Source organism: Ascidiella aspersa, chromosome 2 (genome assembly GCF_963924565.1).
Source record: "Ascidiella aspersa chromosome 2, kaAscAspe10.2, whole genome shotgun sequence".
NCBI lineage: Eukaryota > Metazoa > Chordata > Ascidiacea > Phlebobranchia > Ascidiidae > Ascidiella > Ascidiella aspersa.
In genome coordinates, this window is record NC_139448.1 from 23195310 (window position 1) to 23214306 (window position 18997).

Here is an 18997-nt window from a genome sequence, read left to right on the forward strand (position 1 = left end):
GTTGTCTTTGCAAAACTGAAGAAAATCCATAACACTAAGAAGGGCTTTCTAAACATTCAAGTATTTGCTCTTGCTTCATAAATATGAAATTTAATCTGACTGCATATATGTAAGCTTTTAAGTTTATGTTAGTTTCCAAGGAAGCTTGTACTGTTTAGCACTGAGAAAATTATCTGGTATATAACGGAAGAACTCATACGTCACTGTAAGATGCAGGACAAATCGTGTATATATACATAAAAATTAGTGTTGGGGACAGACTTAAACATTTTGTTGCCAACGAAAATATCAATGAAATGGTTGAAAATATCAATAAAAGTGTTTAGATGCAAAAATTCTAAAAGATTCGTTAAATTTAATGTTTTATGTGCCTATATTTTATTTTTTTAATTTTAGATGCCGTTAAATTCACATCAACTGGGTTTGATACTGCCAGCCGTTTGTGTTAGCCTTGTTTTATAAAAACAATCCGAGTTGCATTTAAACAATATAACATGTAACCAACTTTAGTTCCGCCAACAGGGGGCGCAATATGCCAGTGTTCCATTGGTCCCCATGTTCCATGGGTCCCGCACTTCCCATACATGTAGTCTGAAATGCAAACATGCGAGACTTAAATGTCACGGCGTTAGTTTCTGCTGGTCACATGGAATAAGGGTCGAAATAAAACTTTGGGTACGCGCGTCAAATTTTTTCGTCTCTACCAGGGTTTCTTGAACTTGTTTGGCCGTGCCCCGTCGCATAACTTGCCCTTCCTTCCGAGTAATATGTTTCATAGCCACAAAGTTTCAACGTATAAGCAGCGTTCTCAGATTAATGGAAACATCGGACAGTGCAAAGGGGCGCTTGGATGTAAAACTTGCATATTAAACTTAATCTGTGGTTTTCTTTAGCTAAATGTTAGTTTGCTAATGCGCGCATCGGGAAACGTTTTTTGTATTTATTTAGTCGTCTTCTTCCTTATGGACAATCTTTCTTTAGTTGTCTGGGCAGCAGTCGACCAGCCAGCGAATAGTCGTATCGTATAGGAGTGTCAGACCATATGCCCACATGGTGGACAATGTATGGGACGCCGTGAGATAATATTGTCTGAAAAATGTTCCTCCAGACCACAATCGCAAAAGGAGTCCAAATTTGCTCCTATGGTTGACCGAAAGAATCCAACCCCTGTTCTCAGGCTGTTAAGGCGAGTCCAGGCCCGCCGAGGCAGCGATCCGGTATGTATTTTAGACTTTGATAGCTCTATGATCAACCAATATGTGGATTTCTGGTATATTTGAATGCTCACTTATAAATATATGACGCAACTAACCATGCAAATAGATTTACAAGCACCATGCAACAGTCATAAACGAACATGCAGTTAGTATAGAAATCTCTCAAAAAGCACTGTTTTGTGGAAATATTTAAATTCGTACACCGATGTCTTTTTTCAGTTCTGTAAAAACAAATCGTTCAAATTCACTTAAATACAACCAAACATAGGAGTCTAATTCAATGACAAAATAACATTCCGTAATTCGAAAGGAGTGCTTGCCTATCAGATTGAAATAATTGGGATTTTTGTAACTATTCTATTTTTGTCAGTATTGTCATCTGATCAATTAACAATCTTTTGCTAAGAAGCTCGTCATCTTCAAAACCCCATCTTGGCAATGTGGATCCTTCGTAGTTAGTGAAGGTTTCTTCTGTTATCTTGTTGATCGTTCGAGAGTTCGGCGTAGGGAGACATTTCTTCTGGCTTGTCAAACCAGTCGTTCATTTCTTGTCGCAGGGTGTACGCTTATAAAAACATGTGTATCTGGTTTACATGTGTTTTTATAAGCATATATATTATTACTATCTTTAAAATTTACGTTAGCTGTAATTTTACACTTGTTTAGTATATTCAATGCAAAATGTGGAAACGTTTGGCTAAAATCATTTTATGAAATAGGCTTAGACATATTAAAAACATAATAGAGCATGGCCAAGTGCCCCCCTGGATTCACCCCTGATAAAATCGAAAAACATGCTGTTTGTTAATCTTTTCTTTATTTTAATACACTTGAACAACAAATTGTTAGTATACGTCAAATATACCCTCCGTGTCGGAAACAACTGTTCGCATATCGTCATCCCTCTGATTTCCAGCAGGTGAGCTTGTAACTGCAAGTTTACGGTTCACGTCATGTTTTGCTCGACGAAATCGGGCTTCGTTGGCGTTGATGCCTTTTCCTGCAAGTGTTGTTTAAAATATAACTGAAAAAGTTTTATGTATACCAATACTCAATTCCTGATAATAACCGTTATGATTAATTTATTATTCAAGTTAGTTTAGTTGAATTACGTTTTAATATTTTAAACTTCTACTTACGGTAGGGCAACTGTGCTTGAATGAACGAAGGACAATGTTGTTCTCGCCTGGTTTTGCAGAAATATTCATCGTTTGTGAGGGATTTTATATTTACAGGGTCTGTACTTTTATTCGTAATTTCTGTATTGCGCTGTGAATATGACTGAGCTTGACTTCGCACGTATGCACTTGACATTGGTTCCTGCTCTTGCATAGCAAATTGTGTTTGGTATGACTGGTGCCTATTGGGTGATTGAAACTTTCCAGTTATTTGTGACCGATCGGGTTTTTTGCATGGAATTGCTATTGATACATTATTCTGATAAGCATTCTCAATATTTCGATGACCAAAGTTGAATGTTTCATTAGTAGAAGAAGGTTCATCTTTTATTTGACTGTTGTTTTCGTTAATATAGGAATAATTAGGCACCCTGTTACTGGAAAGGCGTGGTTCTGACGATTCGAGTCTATTGTACTGGTTAACGTTGGTGGATATACCGTCTCTGCTGACTCCACTGTTAACAATTTGCATAACGTCATCGACAATGACGTAATTACGCTGCTTGGGATTCCGATTTGGCTCACCGCTTTGGGCAAGGTTGACTACTCGGGTTTGACGAGATACTGGCTGTTTTTGCACAGCCAAAAGGAAATCCTCTTCAGTTCTACTTGTATTTCTGCAGTTGGAAAACATTGTTGGCATCAAGTAACACTGTACGAAACACTGTAACAATACTCACACAAAAAATGGAATAAAATAGTTATTTCAGGCAATGCGAGACGTAACTATTAGAAACAACCTAATAAGAATAAGTTGCTAGGAGACTGGCTACTGAGTAATGAAATAAATGTAAAATTTGGAAAATGGAATTGTTCGGAATCGCAACTTGGAAACAATGCTCGTTCGTAGCCTAACAGAAAATATTATATTGTGACATATACCTGATTATTTTGTAACATATATCTGACATATACCGGAACCTTAATAAAATACTTTACTAGTGGAATACTTACACGCAACTGACTTCGGGTTGTTCTGCAGACTTAGAAGTTGTTTGGAAACCAGACGAGATATTCGATGAATGAGATCCGGAAACACTTTGTCGGCCAAGTTCCAGATACTTGTGAATGTGCAACAAATATTGTAAAAATTTTACATTTCATCACTAAATTATCGTACACAAAATCTGAGCTTATAATGACATTAGTTTACCCCCATTGTTAAAACACATTTACAAAACTTTCTAAATTTGGTCGTTCAATTACTTAATGAATGCTCGGAATTACCATCTGGCTATGCGTTGTACGGTATTTAAACGAGAGGATCTCAAATTGTACGTCGCGACGCCCTGCTGCGTCCATTTAATCTTCTAAGTGCGTCGCACAATGGTTCCGTATCGAACAGCAGTAGTAGTAAAATGCTTCCAGAAATCATTTCATCATGCGTGCCAATTAATTAATTATTACAAAACTGTACCAGTTAATTATGAGTTAACGTTTACATTTATCAATTCTGATTCAGTTTGGCGCGCGTCAAACAAGCGCTGGGAATAAGTTATATCATTGCCAATATGTTGTTGGCACTTGTACGTTTCATAATATTATGGTGTATATATAGGCCCTGGTTTATGGATAAAAAGAGAAAGTTAATGTTGCAGTCAATACGCAAATACACGATTAAAGGTGATTGGCCTGAAAAGAATGTTCGGTATTACAAAAACACAAAATCAAAATTCGTGCTTTACATTCATCTTGTAAAAATGCGAGGAATCCCTGACCTAGTGTGTTTTGTAGCAAGGGTATAGACCAGTAAGGTTTGAAATACTTTGGTAAACTAATTAAACTGTATCCAGGGGGGGAGGCATAAAAATACGTAAACGCGAATCCCAGTTATGTTACTACTATAACTAGTATGTTTTAGCAGTGTTTTTTAATCAGGTGAATGGTTCAGCCCAGGGTGAATAAAATTTTCTGGAGATAGATGCTAGGGGTGAACTAAACTAAAAAAGTTTAAGAAGCATTATTTTAGCCCATGTTTTTAAAAAGGCCGTCGTGCTTCTCCTCGCACCTTAGAAAGTTAAAAATATTAGCAACGTAAACAATATAAGACATGTTTTCGCTTTGCACTCGACAACATCTATATGTACAAATCGACAACATCTAATAAATGCACGTTTTGACGTAACTGTGTGAGCCACGTTATAACGTAAATTTGTGACGGTGTTATAACGTATAAATTTCCGAAATAATCATGCCCCCATCAAACTCAAACTCAAAACTCTAGTCCTAGATCCGCGCCTTGCCATAGCTTACTCGTAGTTTCATGTCAAGTTCTTTCTCCTCTTGGTCCAGATCTTCCATGGTTTGACGTATTCCACTTGAAGCTGCGGTACTGAGCTCGGCCTCACAGAACTTTTCTGTTCAAACATGTAATATCACAGTGTGTTCGTAGTTCGCTTTTTCAAAAAAAAGGATAAATTTGTTTTTTTGCTTTTTTAATTGTCAATTGGACGACATCTGCAGAGCATCGCGATAACAACTTTATTGGGCAGCCGTTTGGGTTCAACCTGGGAAACCGACACGATGACTACTTTCAATAACGATAGAATGCAATTTATTAATTGGCAAACAAACCTACGTAGATCGTAAATACTGAGCCGAAAAGCGAAAAAAATGCAGTACGGCGTAAATGTGGACAGATGCAAACAAAGCCACGGGCCAATGATCCTCCTAAGTTTATTTTTTATTTGATATACCGAAATCCAGAAATTTACACGCTTCGTGCAAATAAGTATGAATCATTTTCATTTTGATTCTGGCCCTAGTGAATTATCCTTCTAAAAAAGTATATGCAAACTTATCTCCATCAGTACACTGATTAGCCCTTCACAGGGACCATTATTGCCTGGGTATCATGGTTAAATTTTAAAAGATCTCTTAGATAAAAATTCTTGTTTTTATTTTAACATGATTGGTGCTTTTGTTTATCTGTTTGACCAAGCTAAGGTATCAATCATAAGTTCTTGACAACCATAATATGAACAAGAATTTAAACGAGAATTGCATTTTATTATTTATAATTAATTAAAATCGCATTATAGTCGCTATTGTCTGTTCTTACAGCAGTGCTTTTCAACACGTGGTATGGTACGCACTTGTGCGGATGACAAAAAATTGTAGTGCGGATGACGAACGTCGTGCGGATGAATGTGCGGGTGAAAATGATGCATGGTATTATTTTTCATTATGTGTGATACCGTGATCAAATAAACTGGTGCGCCCACTTATGCGTTCAGCTACAGTAATATAGTCTCTCAGTGGTTCATTGCAGCTTAAGCTATCTGTTTTATATCGGTTAAACTGGCGGTTTTAATACACAAATCTTTTCATTGTTATTTCACAAATAGGGAAAACTAAAGGTTGCGAACTTAGTGTCCTTGTTTCGTGCGGATGAAAATTTTCCAAAATAATACAGGGCGGACGGTTCTGTTAAAGGTTGAAAAGCATTGTCTTACAGTAAAACAATTCTATGTGAAAAACGTTTGTTGACCAACGGGACAAATATGAAGTAGTTATAGCAACAAAGAAAACGCATAGGCCTATGCAACAAGGCAACCTTTACCAAAAAACTAAACAATGTTTTTTAAATAATTTTTTTTCGTAAGTCAAAAATGATCGCCACATAGTTATCGCTGTTAACTAGATTGTGCTATATCAATCACACTTGCCTTAATTATTGAGGTATATTATTATCAAACTCTATTTGAAGGTAGGATATTCTTAGCCTAATGTTAATTCATTCATTAAAGTGTTATTGTAGCGAATTTTTACAAAACACTGAGTTACCGTGGACGTGACTTCTATTATGGTTAACTGAGTAGAGAGTGTTGAATCTTTTGTTGTTATTGTATCTCCATCTAAATTCATCCTCTTCTGGAGGTTGAGGAAGACTTCGTTTGGACAACGATCGCCGGATTCCACATTTCAATTGCGTGTAATCATTTTCATCGATTGATTCATCTAGCGACGACATGTGGTGTCCATTACCTATATGAAATTGGTAAATTGAAAAGATAAATAGTTTCCGTTATAAGAGAATACGAGGACCCATTTGACCGCAGTAATGTTAGAGATAATAAATAAAAAAAATGGAATATTCACATTTTCGCTAAGGAACCTCATAAGTTTTTCAAGGTTAAAAATCTTGATTTTAATAAGGCAAAATTATAATTTTTGTTGTTAAATGGCTGGTTGTTTGATTTACATAATCTTTCAGAAAAACGCATGGACGTACCGTGTATGTTTGTGCCATACATTCCACAGTGACCGTGCCTGGAATAAAGCGACTGATTATCAAATTCCCCGCATGTCGAATATCCATTTGTAACATTATCTTGTAATAGCATTTTGTGCGCTGTGTTGCTTTGGTTTGAGTCGACCGATTGTGTATTAGGTTGAAAACGATTGCGAAGAGGTGTGATCTGGTTCTGTGGCGCCACTGCTGGAACGGAAGCGGAACGTCGTAAACTGAAGTTGTCGTTGGGAAGTGTCATAAGCGTACCTGGCACTAAACAAAAATTGACACAGAAGTTTGTGAAAAATTGACATAGAACTTTTGAGTTAAATGGCATTTGTTATGATTAACTTGCACGGTATTTGGTGTAAAAATAAATAGCTTTAAAATTAAAAAAAAAATTAAATATGATAAATATAAAAAAGTTAATAGCATGAATATTTTAATACATATGCTTATAACCTTTATAGTCCAGTAATGAAATTTGGGATTCAGGCCAAGTCTGGTTGGGTTTAATCATCAGTTCACCGTTTTCTGGAAGACTTATTCCACATGATCTATTGGGTAATAGATGGTGCGTTGGGTTGGAATACTTTCTACTGTCGTCGCTTATAATTTTGCCTAATTCACCCCCTTGCATATTTCCGATCGACATAGATGGGTAATTGACAGGAGGCGTGTACCAATTAGGTGGTTCCTCTTTATCAGAGTTTAGCGAATATCGCTTAAAGTAAGTGTTTTTATCAACATACAAATGATGGTCACGAGGCTCTCCATTTTCATAAATTTCGTGATGCCGTTGATGGTTGTGGTGAAATCCGTACTGCGAGTGTTGCTGACTGTGCTGGTCTATCTTAGATTCCTGGCCGGGGTAGTATTTTTGATGTGGTAGAGGAGGATGTATAAGGTTGTGTGCATAATTTCTATTTGAGTATTCAACATGAGAGTAATAAGAATCCATATTAGATGGTTGATCAGCAAACCCTAATATGTCTTGTGTACCTATGCAAGCATTGGCACTATTGCGCTTTAGAGTGGGTGTTTGCATCAAACCTTTGTAGTTTTCGTATGGTCGACACTGAAGGACCCGGTCTTTAGGTGCTATTATGACGTGTCCTGTAACTGACGTCTCTGTAGAAACATTTTTGTATATCGTAGCTCGGAGTGGGGAAGATCTTTTTTTCTCCTCAGTTTCCTTTGCTTCACCTAACGTCCCAAAACCTTGTACGTTCCTTAGGGCCTCAATAAGAGCAGTGAGTTGACATAAATCGAAGGATGGCAAAAAGGACGTAAAGCCTGTTGTCGGTTTATCTGGCGTTACTTGTGTAGAGGAGTTAACAGACATACTTCCACCCTTATTAATTTGTAAAGATCGAGGAGGATTGACTTTTACGCTTGTGTCCATAGAGGTGCATACTGAAACACTGTTGTTTTTCGCAATGCTTGATGATTCAGGTAGCACCCCACATGAGACACAACGGGCCAAGTTGCTGAAACCAATATCGTTGTTAGCATCAGATCCTGTATTTGTAAAACTAACCACCACACTCTTTTTGGAATTAGATGACGGGTTGAAAAAAGGGATTGAGGAATACGATCCTGTGGTAGGTGACACTGGTGACCTAGGATCTATGTGTGCTAAGTCTGGAGTTGATTTGCATATTACCGGTGCTGACTTTCGTCGAGAGGTTATTTCAGTTTCAAGTTTCGCCGCATTCGGTGGTGACAGAGATACCGATCGCGCCATGAACGAACCGTCGACGTCCGATTTCTTTTTTAATCCGGAACGCGAAAAGTTGCGCTTATCAGGGCGTAAGTTAGCGGAGGATTTACGTATCCTTGGTGTCTCTGTGGCTCGCTTTAGTAACTCTTCGAAGTTGTCTGTGGAAGTCGTCCGACGGAAAAACATTCTTGGTGAGGATGAAACGACGGAGTTGGTGGAACTTGATTCTTCCATTTCTTCAGGGTGAACAGGGACCGAACTTGAATATCTAAGCATTTCTTTTTCTTCCTCGTCATCGTCGTCTACTTCACTTTCGCTGTCGTTCTCAAAATAACCGGCCTTGTGCAAAGCATAAACCTTTTGTTGGTTCGGTTTCTCGTTTTGCGATTTGTTGCAACTTATATCGTTGTTGGATAATGCAAGTGGAGATAACGACCTAATGGGACGCGGAGCAGGTTGTAGAACCTTGGATCCAAACTTGGAGACATAAACCGATGAAGAAAGGCTTTTAGTATCATCATCATTATCATAGTTATTTTCTTTATAGTTGGGTGTTTGTTTGGTAGCAGGTAGAGTATTTTTGTCAACATCAAAGTTGCGTTCTGGTGGGATTTTAAGCACTTTGGATGCTTCGCCAACCGATGATACTGTTATTGACGGAATTCCGGTAGAATAGCGTTTTGCTGGTACAGGCCTAACGAGTGTGCTGACTTCTTTAGATCTACCATTGATTAACGAAGGCGTTGTTTGCAATGATGTATCGATTTGACCAGTTGTGTTGCTTTTAGATCGGTTTTTACCTGCAGTACATGAGTAAAATAAATGCCTGAGGTATTTGAAATGTTTTTTTATTTTTCTACTGTTTTCATTTGCAGCTACGGATTTACAATAATCCTAAGTGACAGATTACATATATTTTCTAACTCACTATTGTTGGCTCCTTCGTTTTCCGGCATACATAGTTTCTGTGATCCAGAACAAGTCTTACTTTTAACAGTGGCTCTGGCGTCTTCACATTGTTCATCTTAAAATATGTAACGCATATTGGCGATAAAATAGTTTTATTTACTAACAATTATTGTCTATCTACGTCTTAGTGCTAAAGTACTGAGTACTATAACGAATCTATCAGTTGTTTATCAAAGATTGCATTACCTTTCTTTATTTTCGATGTAGTATAATCTGAGTTGAGGAAACATTTTGTGTTGTCAAATGTTCCGCCATATTCTAAAGGCTGTTGATCACTTTTGAAAGTGGTTTCCTGGAGTTTGGCTGACAGGTTCACAATGGACGAAAGTCGTTTTAAACCTTAGAAATAGAGAAGTCCATAATGATATAATTGTACTACATCTGGGATTCTTAGACTTTTTTATCGCGGACTTCTAAGTTGTTTCTCGGTTGGCATTGACCAAGGTCGAAGTTTTTAGAATTGGTATCATAAATTGAAGTCATAATACTGCGGAAATTTTCTTTTGAAAAATCAATTCATCTGTTTAAATAATACACGCTTTAAATTATAGGCCTTCGTGGGACCCCTAAACTAGTCCACATATCACTAAGGGGTTCATGGACACCATGCAGTTTAAAACCCCTATACTTAATGGGTGCAATATTTTGTACTAACAATTTACGACATATTAGTTGGCGGTATTTTACATTGTCTGTTAGGGTGTTCCGTTCCAAATAGACACGAGGCCATTTCCCATAATTCTTGGCAATTTTCACTGTACGTTAATCCACAAACCTTATTTATACATGCAATATGTATGCATTTAAAAAAATCCCCACAGCTTTAAAACGCCATGCATGTCCTGTAACCATCAACAATGAAAATTTTGCAACTTAGTATATCTGAATGAATTCTGCTGCGTTTTACAATTCATTGCATATTTTAAACATGAACATGAATTGAAGAGTTCAATGGTCCTATTATTATTGCTCCATAAAGTAAATTAACAAATACATTTGTATTTTATTAAAGATTTTCATTGTGATTGTGAATGAAAAAACGCCGTTTACGCGAACGCTTCATCCATTTTCAATTGCCAAACCACAACTGCGCCCATGGTTACAGTATAGGTACAATAAAGTGAATGATTTGCTGTTAATTTCAATCTAGTAGGGGCACCTCAGTCAAACACAAGTCAGATCATAGCGACGATTGGACGATTGGTCGCACACGCGATTTTTTTTATTTTCTTATTTTAAATTATATCTGGATTGCCTTTAATTACCACGAGTTTCAGTGTCATGTTCCTTCATGGCTTTTTCTTCATCGCGTAGAAACAAATCAAAGTCATTACATTTTGTATTGCTGTTTTCCACATCAATATTGTTTTTTGAATTTGGTGCATCGACGTCGCTAAACTGAGAATGAACATTTGTATTGACTTGTCGCAGTTCTCTCGGCCGGGTGATTCCTTAAAGAAAAGAAAGTTTTATTCTTAGTTTTATTAGATACGACATGTTGAATGATTCGGGAAAACAGTAGACCATAAATCACAAACAAGGTGAAACCGTTTTTCACTAAATAATTCATACAGTCTGTCAGAGGACATATTAATAACATTGCCATTGGAGTATAAAGACTTGCCAGTGAAGTAATTACGGAAGCATGTTTTCTAAAAACAAAACAAATTTAAAATACACAAACATATTTTGTCATTTTATCGCGATATTGAAATACTTTGTCTAACGAATTGTTAATAGATTGATAAAAACTTAAAAATGGAACATCAATCGTAGGACAATAGGGATGTTCAAAGTAGAATATCTGATCCTGGATTCGATGTTAAATGGGATTCGTATCTAATTCTGCCGTTTATTTCGGGTAATTGGAACCAATATAATTTATGTTTTATCGCTGATGGATACGCCTAATTGTGCACAATAAGTGTGTATGTTATACTTACAGTGCTCGCTTTAAATGTAACCTTATAGTGTAGTGTTAGCGTTATTTGGGCGGCCAGTTACTTCGTGTCTCGCGACAACCTTCGCCTAATAATTGAGTGTCAATCAAGCGTTATTGGGCGAGGCATTAACGTGTGATGCTAGAAGCAGAATTCGCACTTTCCTTAACTACGTTAAGTTGCCTAAGTACCATTCCCTCGTAAAACGTGCTTGCCTTGGACAAAATGCGTTATAGCAGGGGTCAGCAACCCCTGGCACGCGTGCCACTTTTGGCACGCGAGATGATTTTTGAAGGCACGCCGAATGATTTAACGCGCACGTTATTTCGCCTCAACAAAGTGCAACCATTACATCATTAACATTATTATTACATCACCAGCACTAACTAAATGGTTGCACACATTTTCGAGTTCTGCAGTGTTCGTGTCACAAATAAATGTATTCAATTGTTGTATTTAATATTATTTTCTGTTGGCGTTAATTGTTGCTGACGACTTCACAATAACCCGAAAGTGGCGTGATGTTTACTGAGTTAAAGCAGGTCATTCTATATTAAAAGTTACGAGGAAAACTTTTATAGAGATCACTGGTTAATCAGGGCACTCTACATTAAAAGTAAGCACGTGTGTTTTTGTGCGACTGAGAAACCAAGCTAAAAGCGAAACTGATAGTTAATAGCAAACACAGTAGGCTATTATGTTCGTGACAGTTCGTTTTTTTCAGCAGGTTTAGGGTATATTCACAGAATTTAACTTGTGAAATTAGGTTGAAAGGCTTCTCCCAAGATACATAAATCAGATTTCAGATCAAGTGGCATAGCCAGCCGAACATTTTGGGGGGCAAAAAGCTTGAACTTTTTTGTTTAGCTTTTGCCATTGTATGAACTGCGTATCGAACACAAACAAATATACTAGCAAACCGTTTCGAGTAGCAACTGAAAGTGTTAACGCAATACTCAAAAAACATTTCGAGCAAAAACAAGATGACTAAAAAGTAGTAAAACTACATTATTACGTAAAGCAAACGTAATAATTAATACATCGTTTGTGACGTAACAGTGCATGACAACTGAAGTTGTGGTATACCTGTGATCGACTGTTGTGGTACTGCTCATAAAAGCCACAAAACAAATTATTAAGAGTACAATATTTATCAAGTTGGTGGGGCATGGCCCGTGGGGCCCCCCTGGCTACGCCTATGGTCAGATCACTTGTAAATTAGCAGATTACAGCAGGGCTGCGAGTCGGACTCAGAATTTGAGTAATACTATAGGTAAAACCACCCGAAGTGCGCATGTAAATTTTGAAACTGATAAGGTAGCAAACAGCGAATTGTTAAGTATAGCACATGGTGACATGGAATAGCACATGGTGACATGTTTTTGCCCTATTAGTGGATTGCTAAATATCTATCTTACTTTAGTTACGTAAAAGGATAACATACAGGCTATAGAGTCGGGATAGAACATTTGGCCGGACTCGGACTCGGGTTGTTTTTACCCAACTCCACAGTCCTGGTTGCCAATGCAAAACAAATCTAAATCGCAGAAAAATGTTTGGCACGCGAGTTGTTGATATTTTAACATTATTCATAAACTGGCACACTGCATACGAAAGGATGCCGACCCCTGCGTTATCAACTTTAGGCCAAGATTCAGCAATTTTTGTCAAGAATTATGGCAATAGTAACATTGTATGTGCAATACTCATCCGTCTAATAGGCGAGAGGCTTCCGATACTCCCAATTAGAAACAAAAAATAAAATAGATGGAGAAAAATAGCGCGCGTAGTTGTAATATACTCCTAAAAATGGTCATAGCAAATTTCTGTTTTAATTGGTCACGGGTTAAAGCTTAATTGCTTTTACACGCGAAATGTAGGCAGAGTTATATCAGGTTTATTGCGGCGGTTTACTACACGGGTCGTAAGTATCCTTAAGATACTGCTATAAGGTATCCCTTACAATTGACACGGACATCGTACATTAAACCTAACGGAGAATAATTTATGATAAAGAGAATAATAAAAGCTTTGCCAAACTTTTATACTACGCCAGTCGATGAACTGCCGGGCTCATATCCTTACAACATGTTACTTTATTTTGAGGAAGCATTTATTTAAACCCTTTTAGACACAGTTAGCGGCAAACAGTCAAGGGACGACCAGCGCCTTTTATGTTTTACAATTGTAGGCTACATGTTTTCCGATCACCGCGAAATGAAAATCACACATTACATGTTATGAACTTTCTATTTATCGAACATATAACACTACGTGGTACAAAGTAAAAATGTTATGCAATTTTTAATATTTTGTTCGCTATTTTCAGCACTCTAATGTTATGATGTGTGTAACATTACTATTTGGTTACATTTTAATTGCCACATTTATTTATCATAATCATGGGCTATACACGAGGCTGGCAAGTTTTACACGGGGACAGCAAATTTACACGGACAAATTACAACGTAAAATGCAATAGTGATAATGAGCCCACATATCCTTTGTAAATACCCAAGTTTTGGGGGTTACTTGTAGCCTATGTAACGCAACAATATTACGTAATTGTGCATAAAAGGTGTGTTTTAATCGTAATATTATCTTATCTTATACTTATAGCCCTAAGATTTGTTAGCAGTGCTTAGTGCGCTGGTGGTATTGGTGACTGATTAACGTACGGCAAGCATCCTAGTTGTGTTCAACAAAACTAAATAGACAAGGTGGATATCTAACGAAGGAGTTGATTTCACATAGAAAATAAGAAAATGTATACCTGTAGGAATGTTTTCCTTCCCAGGGCGGTCGGAGGATGTGACGAGAAAGAGGGTATCACCGTCATCTAAATCATCCACGCTCCACTCTGCTGGTCCTTCGCTTTCGCCAAGACTGCTACACACTGACGTAGCACTAGGTAACGTTCTTTCTGTCTCCCCCGCCATTGCAATTGCATCACCATTTTCAATCGATAATCTCCTGTTTGTGCACTTTGGCTGCGATGATAAAATTTCTCCTGTTGGAATTGCTGCCGACGTGTATGTTGTTGTCACTGTGTCTTGTGCTGCTGCATATAGATAGCAGATAAGTCATAAAGCAAACTCTTTTGAACATATATTTAGTTGTAAATGCTTGTTGACACTTAAATCTTTCTAAACAGGGAGGCGCATATGTTGCCTTTGCCTAATGCGTATCGCAATGTGGTAACAAAACATGACGTTGTTTGCAAAAGTAACGGAGTTTTCAAAAGGCAAAATCCCAACAAAAATTGCTAACAAATATGTCTGGCAGGATTCTTGAGCTCAAAATATATATTTAATGCGGTGCAGGTTCCAAGATTGTAGGTGTATTTTTAAACAATATAAACCCGCAAAAATTAATATACAGGTAACCTGGTAACGATTGTATGCTTCTTTCTTTTTTAATGTCGCTTTCTTCAGGTCTGTGCTGGAACACTTTCGATGTAGTTTTATCCTGTGTTCGCATAAAAAAGTCGACAAACATAATTGACTTTTATAACAGTTAGGCTACATTGTAGTTTTACATCACCATAAACGAAAGTCAACTCAAAGCCTGATCGTTAAAACCGATGAACCAATTAAGTTGGTATCGATTTATTTTCTCAGTAGACGCATGGTCGCTAGCATAAGACGCACAAATCGATTATCATGTATTATTGCACGGTGTACGCTCTATATACTTCAGAAAACAAAGTATTTCTAAAAACAGAAATGAGTGTTGCTTAAAATGGTGCTCAAGGTCAATTTCCGGGATACAGAATTGAACATAACTATAGTTTAATTACTTACATCGCAAAATATATTTCATACCTGGTTAAGTGCTTTATTTTCAGTGCCATGTGGGGGTTCAGTATTGGACGTAGAGGATGAGCCGGTACCATAATAATTGTCCACATTTATTGAAGTTCTTTTGTCGTTAATGGTGTTTTTACTTTTCGTTTTAGTGGTCCCCTGATGACCTTTTTCGATAGAACTTGATTGTTCCAAAGAAGGATTTATAGTAGCCTGAGCTTTATCTATAGAACCCAGGTGTAGTTTGGCATCGTCGATATTACTTGCTTGCAGTTGGTTTATTATTTCCGTTATCTTGTTTGACGTAGAAGAGTTATTCGTTTCTAAAATTATAATGTCCTCTTCTTTCTTGTTAAGTTGCGGCTTGGTTGTTGTTTGAACAGCTGATTGGGCTACGTTATAACTGCTATGCACGCTCATTCCACACGCGATATTCTTCATATTCTGTGAAAAGTTGGAAAGAACGTCTTTGTTCGCTTCCATATTGTTTAAAGAATTTGCAAAATTCTTATTTGATTCGGCAGAAATAACCGATTGATTTGACTTTAAAATTTTATTTTGAAACGGGATATCATTTAACAAACTTGAAGTTTTATCGCCTGGTACAATTTTATCTGTATCTTCTTTGAGCTTGTCTATCATTTTTGTGTTGTGTTTCACCGCAGTTTCATCATCATATTTCTTTTTCTCATCCACATCTATTCGGATAACAGGTCTTTGGCTACCATCAGGCGGAGGTTTTTCCGAATTTATCTCCAACGGTGTCACAATTGAACTGTTCATTCTTTTACCTGAAGTTTTTGGTGAAACGTTAAGTTTATTGACGTTTTTGTTTAATTTATTGAGTGAATTTTCATTATTTTGGCAAACATCGTAAAGACTTCCAGACCCAATAAGACATTCTTCTTCAAAATTTAAATCATCGTTTGTTTTTAAACGAACTTTTTCTAAAGATGGTTTGTCCTTATCGGAATAAGTTTTACTTCCTTGCTTATCGATGGCAAGCAAGCCTTTGTCTTTGCCATCAGTAGGTGTCGTTACTTTACTGTTACCTTTGTTCGGACAATTTATTTTAACGTAATTCGTATTTTCCATAACATTTTGGATTCTTTTGTCCTCCCTTTCGACAGATAATCGTCGCACCAGTGCTTCCGACACACTTTCCTTTTCCACTGTTGTGCCTGTGTTATGAATTTATTTTTAAATTTGCAAAAATAGCTAGGCTTATAAACGAAATAAAAAATTACATTATAAATTGATATATAGGTTATCTTGAATATGTTTATTTATTAACCTAAACAAAACAACTTCATCGTACGTCTCGACTGATAAGACTCTTCGGAAAGGGAACGCCTCCTCCAAATAGAATTTCCAAGTTGCACAGCAGTGGATGGCTTAAAATAAAAGCTCGATATTCCAAAAAATTACACTTGACGCAATTTAAAAGTGTTTATGTTACCTTGGTGGATTCAACACTTGCGCTTCGTTGTATTTTGGGTTGAGTGTTTTTGGTCATCCAGGCATTGGATCGAACCGCAAGTTCCCGCTGTTTTTTGCAAAGCTTGCAAAACACTTCACCTTTCTATTTATGAAGAAGAACAAATTAAAATAATAAAGGCTGCGTATCGATAGTAGTAAGTAACGGATTTAAGGGATTACCGTTATAGCTTGTGAAAATAATGTTAATTTTAAACCAAGGCTATAGTCAAACAAATATATTCATATAGCTTATGGCAATTTTGTAAAATTGTTTATTATTATTTTTTTCTTAAAAATTGAGATTATAACGATTCGTTTAATCACATTTTGAATTATAAATTAAAACAAAATGATTATAATAAAAAATGTAAAAATATACGCAATAGGCTAAAAGGAGTTAATCCAGCTGTTTCAATCTAAGGTAGAGTGATAGCTGCAACGTAGTTTTAAATTATAAAAAGTGAACAAAATGCCACGGCCAACAACGGTCCAAATAAGAAAGCGTGTTAAATTAGATAAATTTGATTGATGTGGACCGTTCCGAAGTGCTTATATATAAACATTCACAGTCACGACGCGGTACTATTTGTTGCTTTATAGACGTTTTATAATAAATATATTTTGAAATGCATTTTATAAATACAAGTGAACGAGTTTGTAGCCTACAGAACCACATTGAACTTTATAGATAATCGCCTTTTATATATATATATTGTTAAAAATATTATAGTTAATTCGTAACATCATGTTGAACAAAGAATGTTCCTAACGTGAAAAATACGTGGAAAGTTCATCTGAATGAAAATGTAAACCAACCTAAGTATCATCCTACGTGCATTAAATAGATATATAAACGACTGAACTGTACATGGCGTGTTGCATTATTAAGACAAAGTGCAACTTGTATCAAGACTCTAACTCTATCAACCAACCTTAAGAAGCATAGAAGAAACCACGACACAGGATTGGCATACAGTACGATTGCAAGCTGTACAGTTGTGTGGCTTGCTTACTTGGCTCATTTCCGTTAAGATCTTGTCGTGTGTCAACACTTTTTCCGGAATTGATAGTTGTCCATTTTTTCCGCAAAGTTCACAAATTATTGTCAAATTGTTGCTTACGGAAACTGTAACCGGATGACGCTCAGTTTTGCTCTCACGTCCTGTTTTTACAGTAAATTTAGCTTGCTGGAAATGAATTTTTGCTATAAAATATTGCGATGCACATTCCACAATTGTTACCGATTGTCGCTATCAGTCGCTATGTTATCAAACGTTTCGAGCTCTGGATAGAAGGCCAGGCATATAAAAACTTTCGCATTTTTAAATAAAACTTTCGCATTCTTTAATGATGTTCAAGAACACGGTAAAAACAGTGAAAAAAATCAGAATGCCATATTGCGCTAGGAAATAAAAATCTCGCAGCATTTCGAATTAAATGGGCCTGTCGGTAAGGCCTGGCATTGTTGGATATATTTAGGTTTTTTCAACGTTTGACAAAAACACTAAACAATTATTATATACACATTTTTATGTGAGATATATGTATGTATAGATTGTATAGGCTACTACCTTTCGGATTTTTTGTTGTGAAAGTTTTTTCTTTAGATGCATTGTGACACACTTCTTTCGATCCTTTCTGTGGTGAATTTTGTTTTGGTTCGGCCGACCGAAATGGCTTGTGTTCTTGATACTCATTGTCCCTGGAAAGCGGAGAGACACTCTTTTGTGGTGGGCGCGAAAGTGCAACCACCTGTTTTTTAATTTTTCTGTAAAATGTTTTAATTATTGGGCTATATAAATATGTTAATTGTTCTACTCGTCCCTTAAAAATACTAAAACGGATAACTAAACAGCATTATCTCTTACGGTTTGCTTCAAAAAGAAGTTAAACATATATAGGTAATACGGGAAATACTTACTTTACACGCAGTGTTTCTACTTGATCAATTTGTTTAGCCCTTGCTGCCACTTCCAATATAGCTGTCCTTTCTTCTGAACTCAAGTGACTCAAATCTAAGCCGGATAATTCATCAAATGCAGGAGGCGATTGATAAACAGCTTTACTTCGGAAAGACATCTTTGAATACAAACGCAGTTAAAAAAAAACAAGTTATAAAGCTTTCACAAAAGCAACTACTGAGAGCAGTTTTTATTCCCTACTGCGGAGTCGGTCTGAGCTGCAAGCTTCACCAGATGAATTATGCAAAGGCCGCCACATACATTAGGCACAGTATAGGGAGGCGCTGCCTGCCACCAAATCAATAATAGTAATACGTAAAGCAACAGACGGCTGCATTGCAAATCTCCTGCTTTCTCAAGAGATTTTCCTTTTAAAAATGATTCATGTTTTTCTTTAGGTTGGTTTGCACCTCAAGCTCCAATGATCGTACTGGAAACAATTTTTCTGATGCGTGAGATCTGATAGTGAAATAGCTGTCAAGCTATGCTC

At 36.7% G+C, this 18997-nt stretch overlaps 1 protein-coding gene and 1 long non-coding RNA gene across 2 annotated transcripts; both read right to left on the minus strand.

Annotated features, from left to right (window-relative positions):
* Nucleotides 1–1672: 1672 nt before the first annotated feature.
* LOC146164359 (uncharacterized) lies at nt 1673–18625 on the minus strand. Its single transcript, XM_083380714.1, has 16 exons — nt 18468–18625; nt 18118–18314; nt 17479–17708; nt 16527–16649; nt 15652–15820; nt 14035–14283; nt 10587–10772; nt 9508–9660; nt 7092–9152; nt 6759–6902; nt 6174–6382; nt 4649–4738; nt 3350–3456; nt 2834–3012; nt 2083–2217; nt 1673–1782 (listed from the first exon to the last, which is right to left on the minus strand). Exons 1-16 carry the CDS (start codon nt 18623–18625, stop codon nt 1673–1675), a joined length of 4500 nt encoding a protein of 1499 aa, XP_083236840.1.
* LOC146164360 (uncharacterized) lies at nt 14190–15211 on the minus strand. Its single transcript, XR_014494589.1, has 3 exons — nt 15086–15211; nt 14648–14729; nt 14190–14322 (listed from the first exon to the last, which is right to left on the minus strand). It is a non-coding gene; the product is annotated as an uncharacterized LOC146164360 (long non-coding RNA).
* Nucleotides 18626–18997: the final 372 nt, after the last annotated feature.

Bases quoted from the DNA above. Each gene is read 5' to 3' on its own strand.
- LOC146164359 (XM_083380714.1), bottom strand. From the start codon at position 18,625: ATGTCTTTCCGAAGTAAAGCTGTTTATCAATCGCCTCCTGCATTTGAT. The intron at 17,709-18,117 runs GTAGTAGCCTAT...CTGTAAAAACAG, and splicing joins CACAACAAAAAATCCGAAAG to GACGTGAGAGCAAAACTGAG. The intron at 2,218-2,833 runs GTATATCCACCA...CAACACTTGCAG, and splicing joins CAGTGGAGTCAGCAGAGACG to GAAAAGGCATCAACGCCAAC.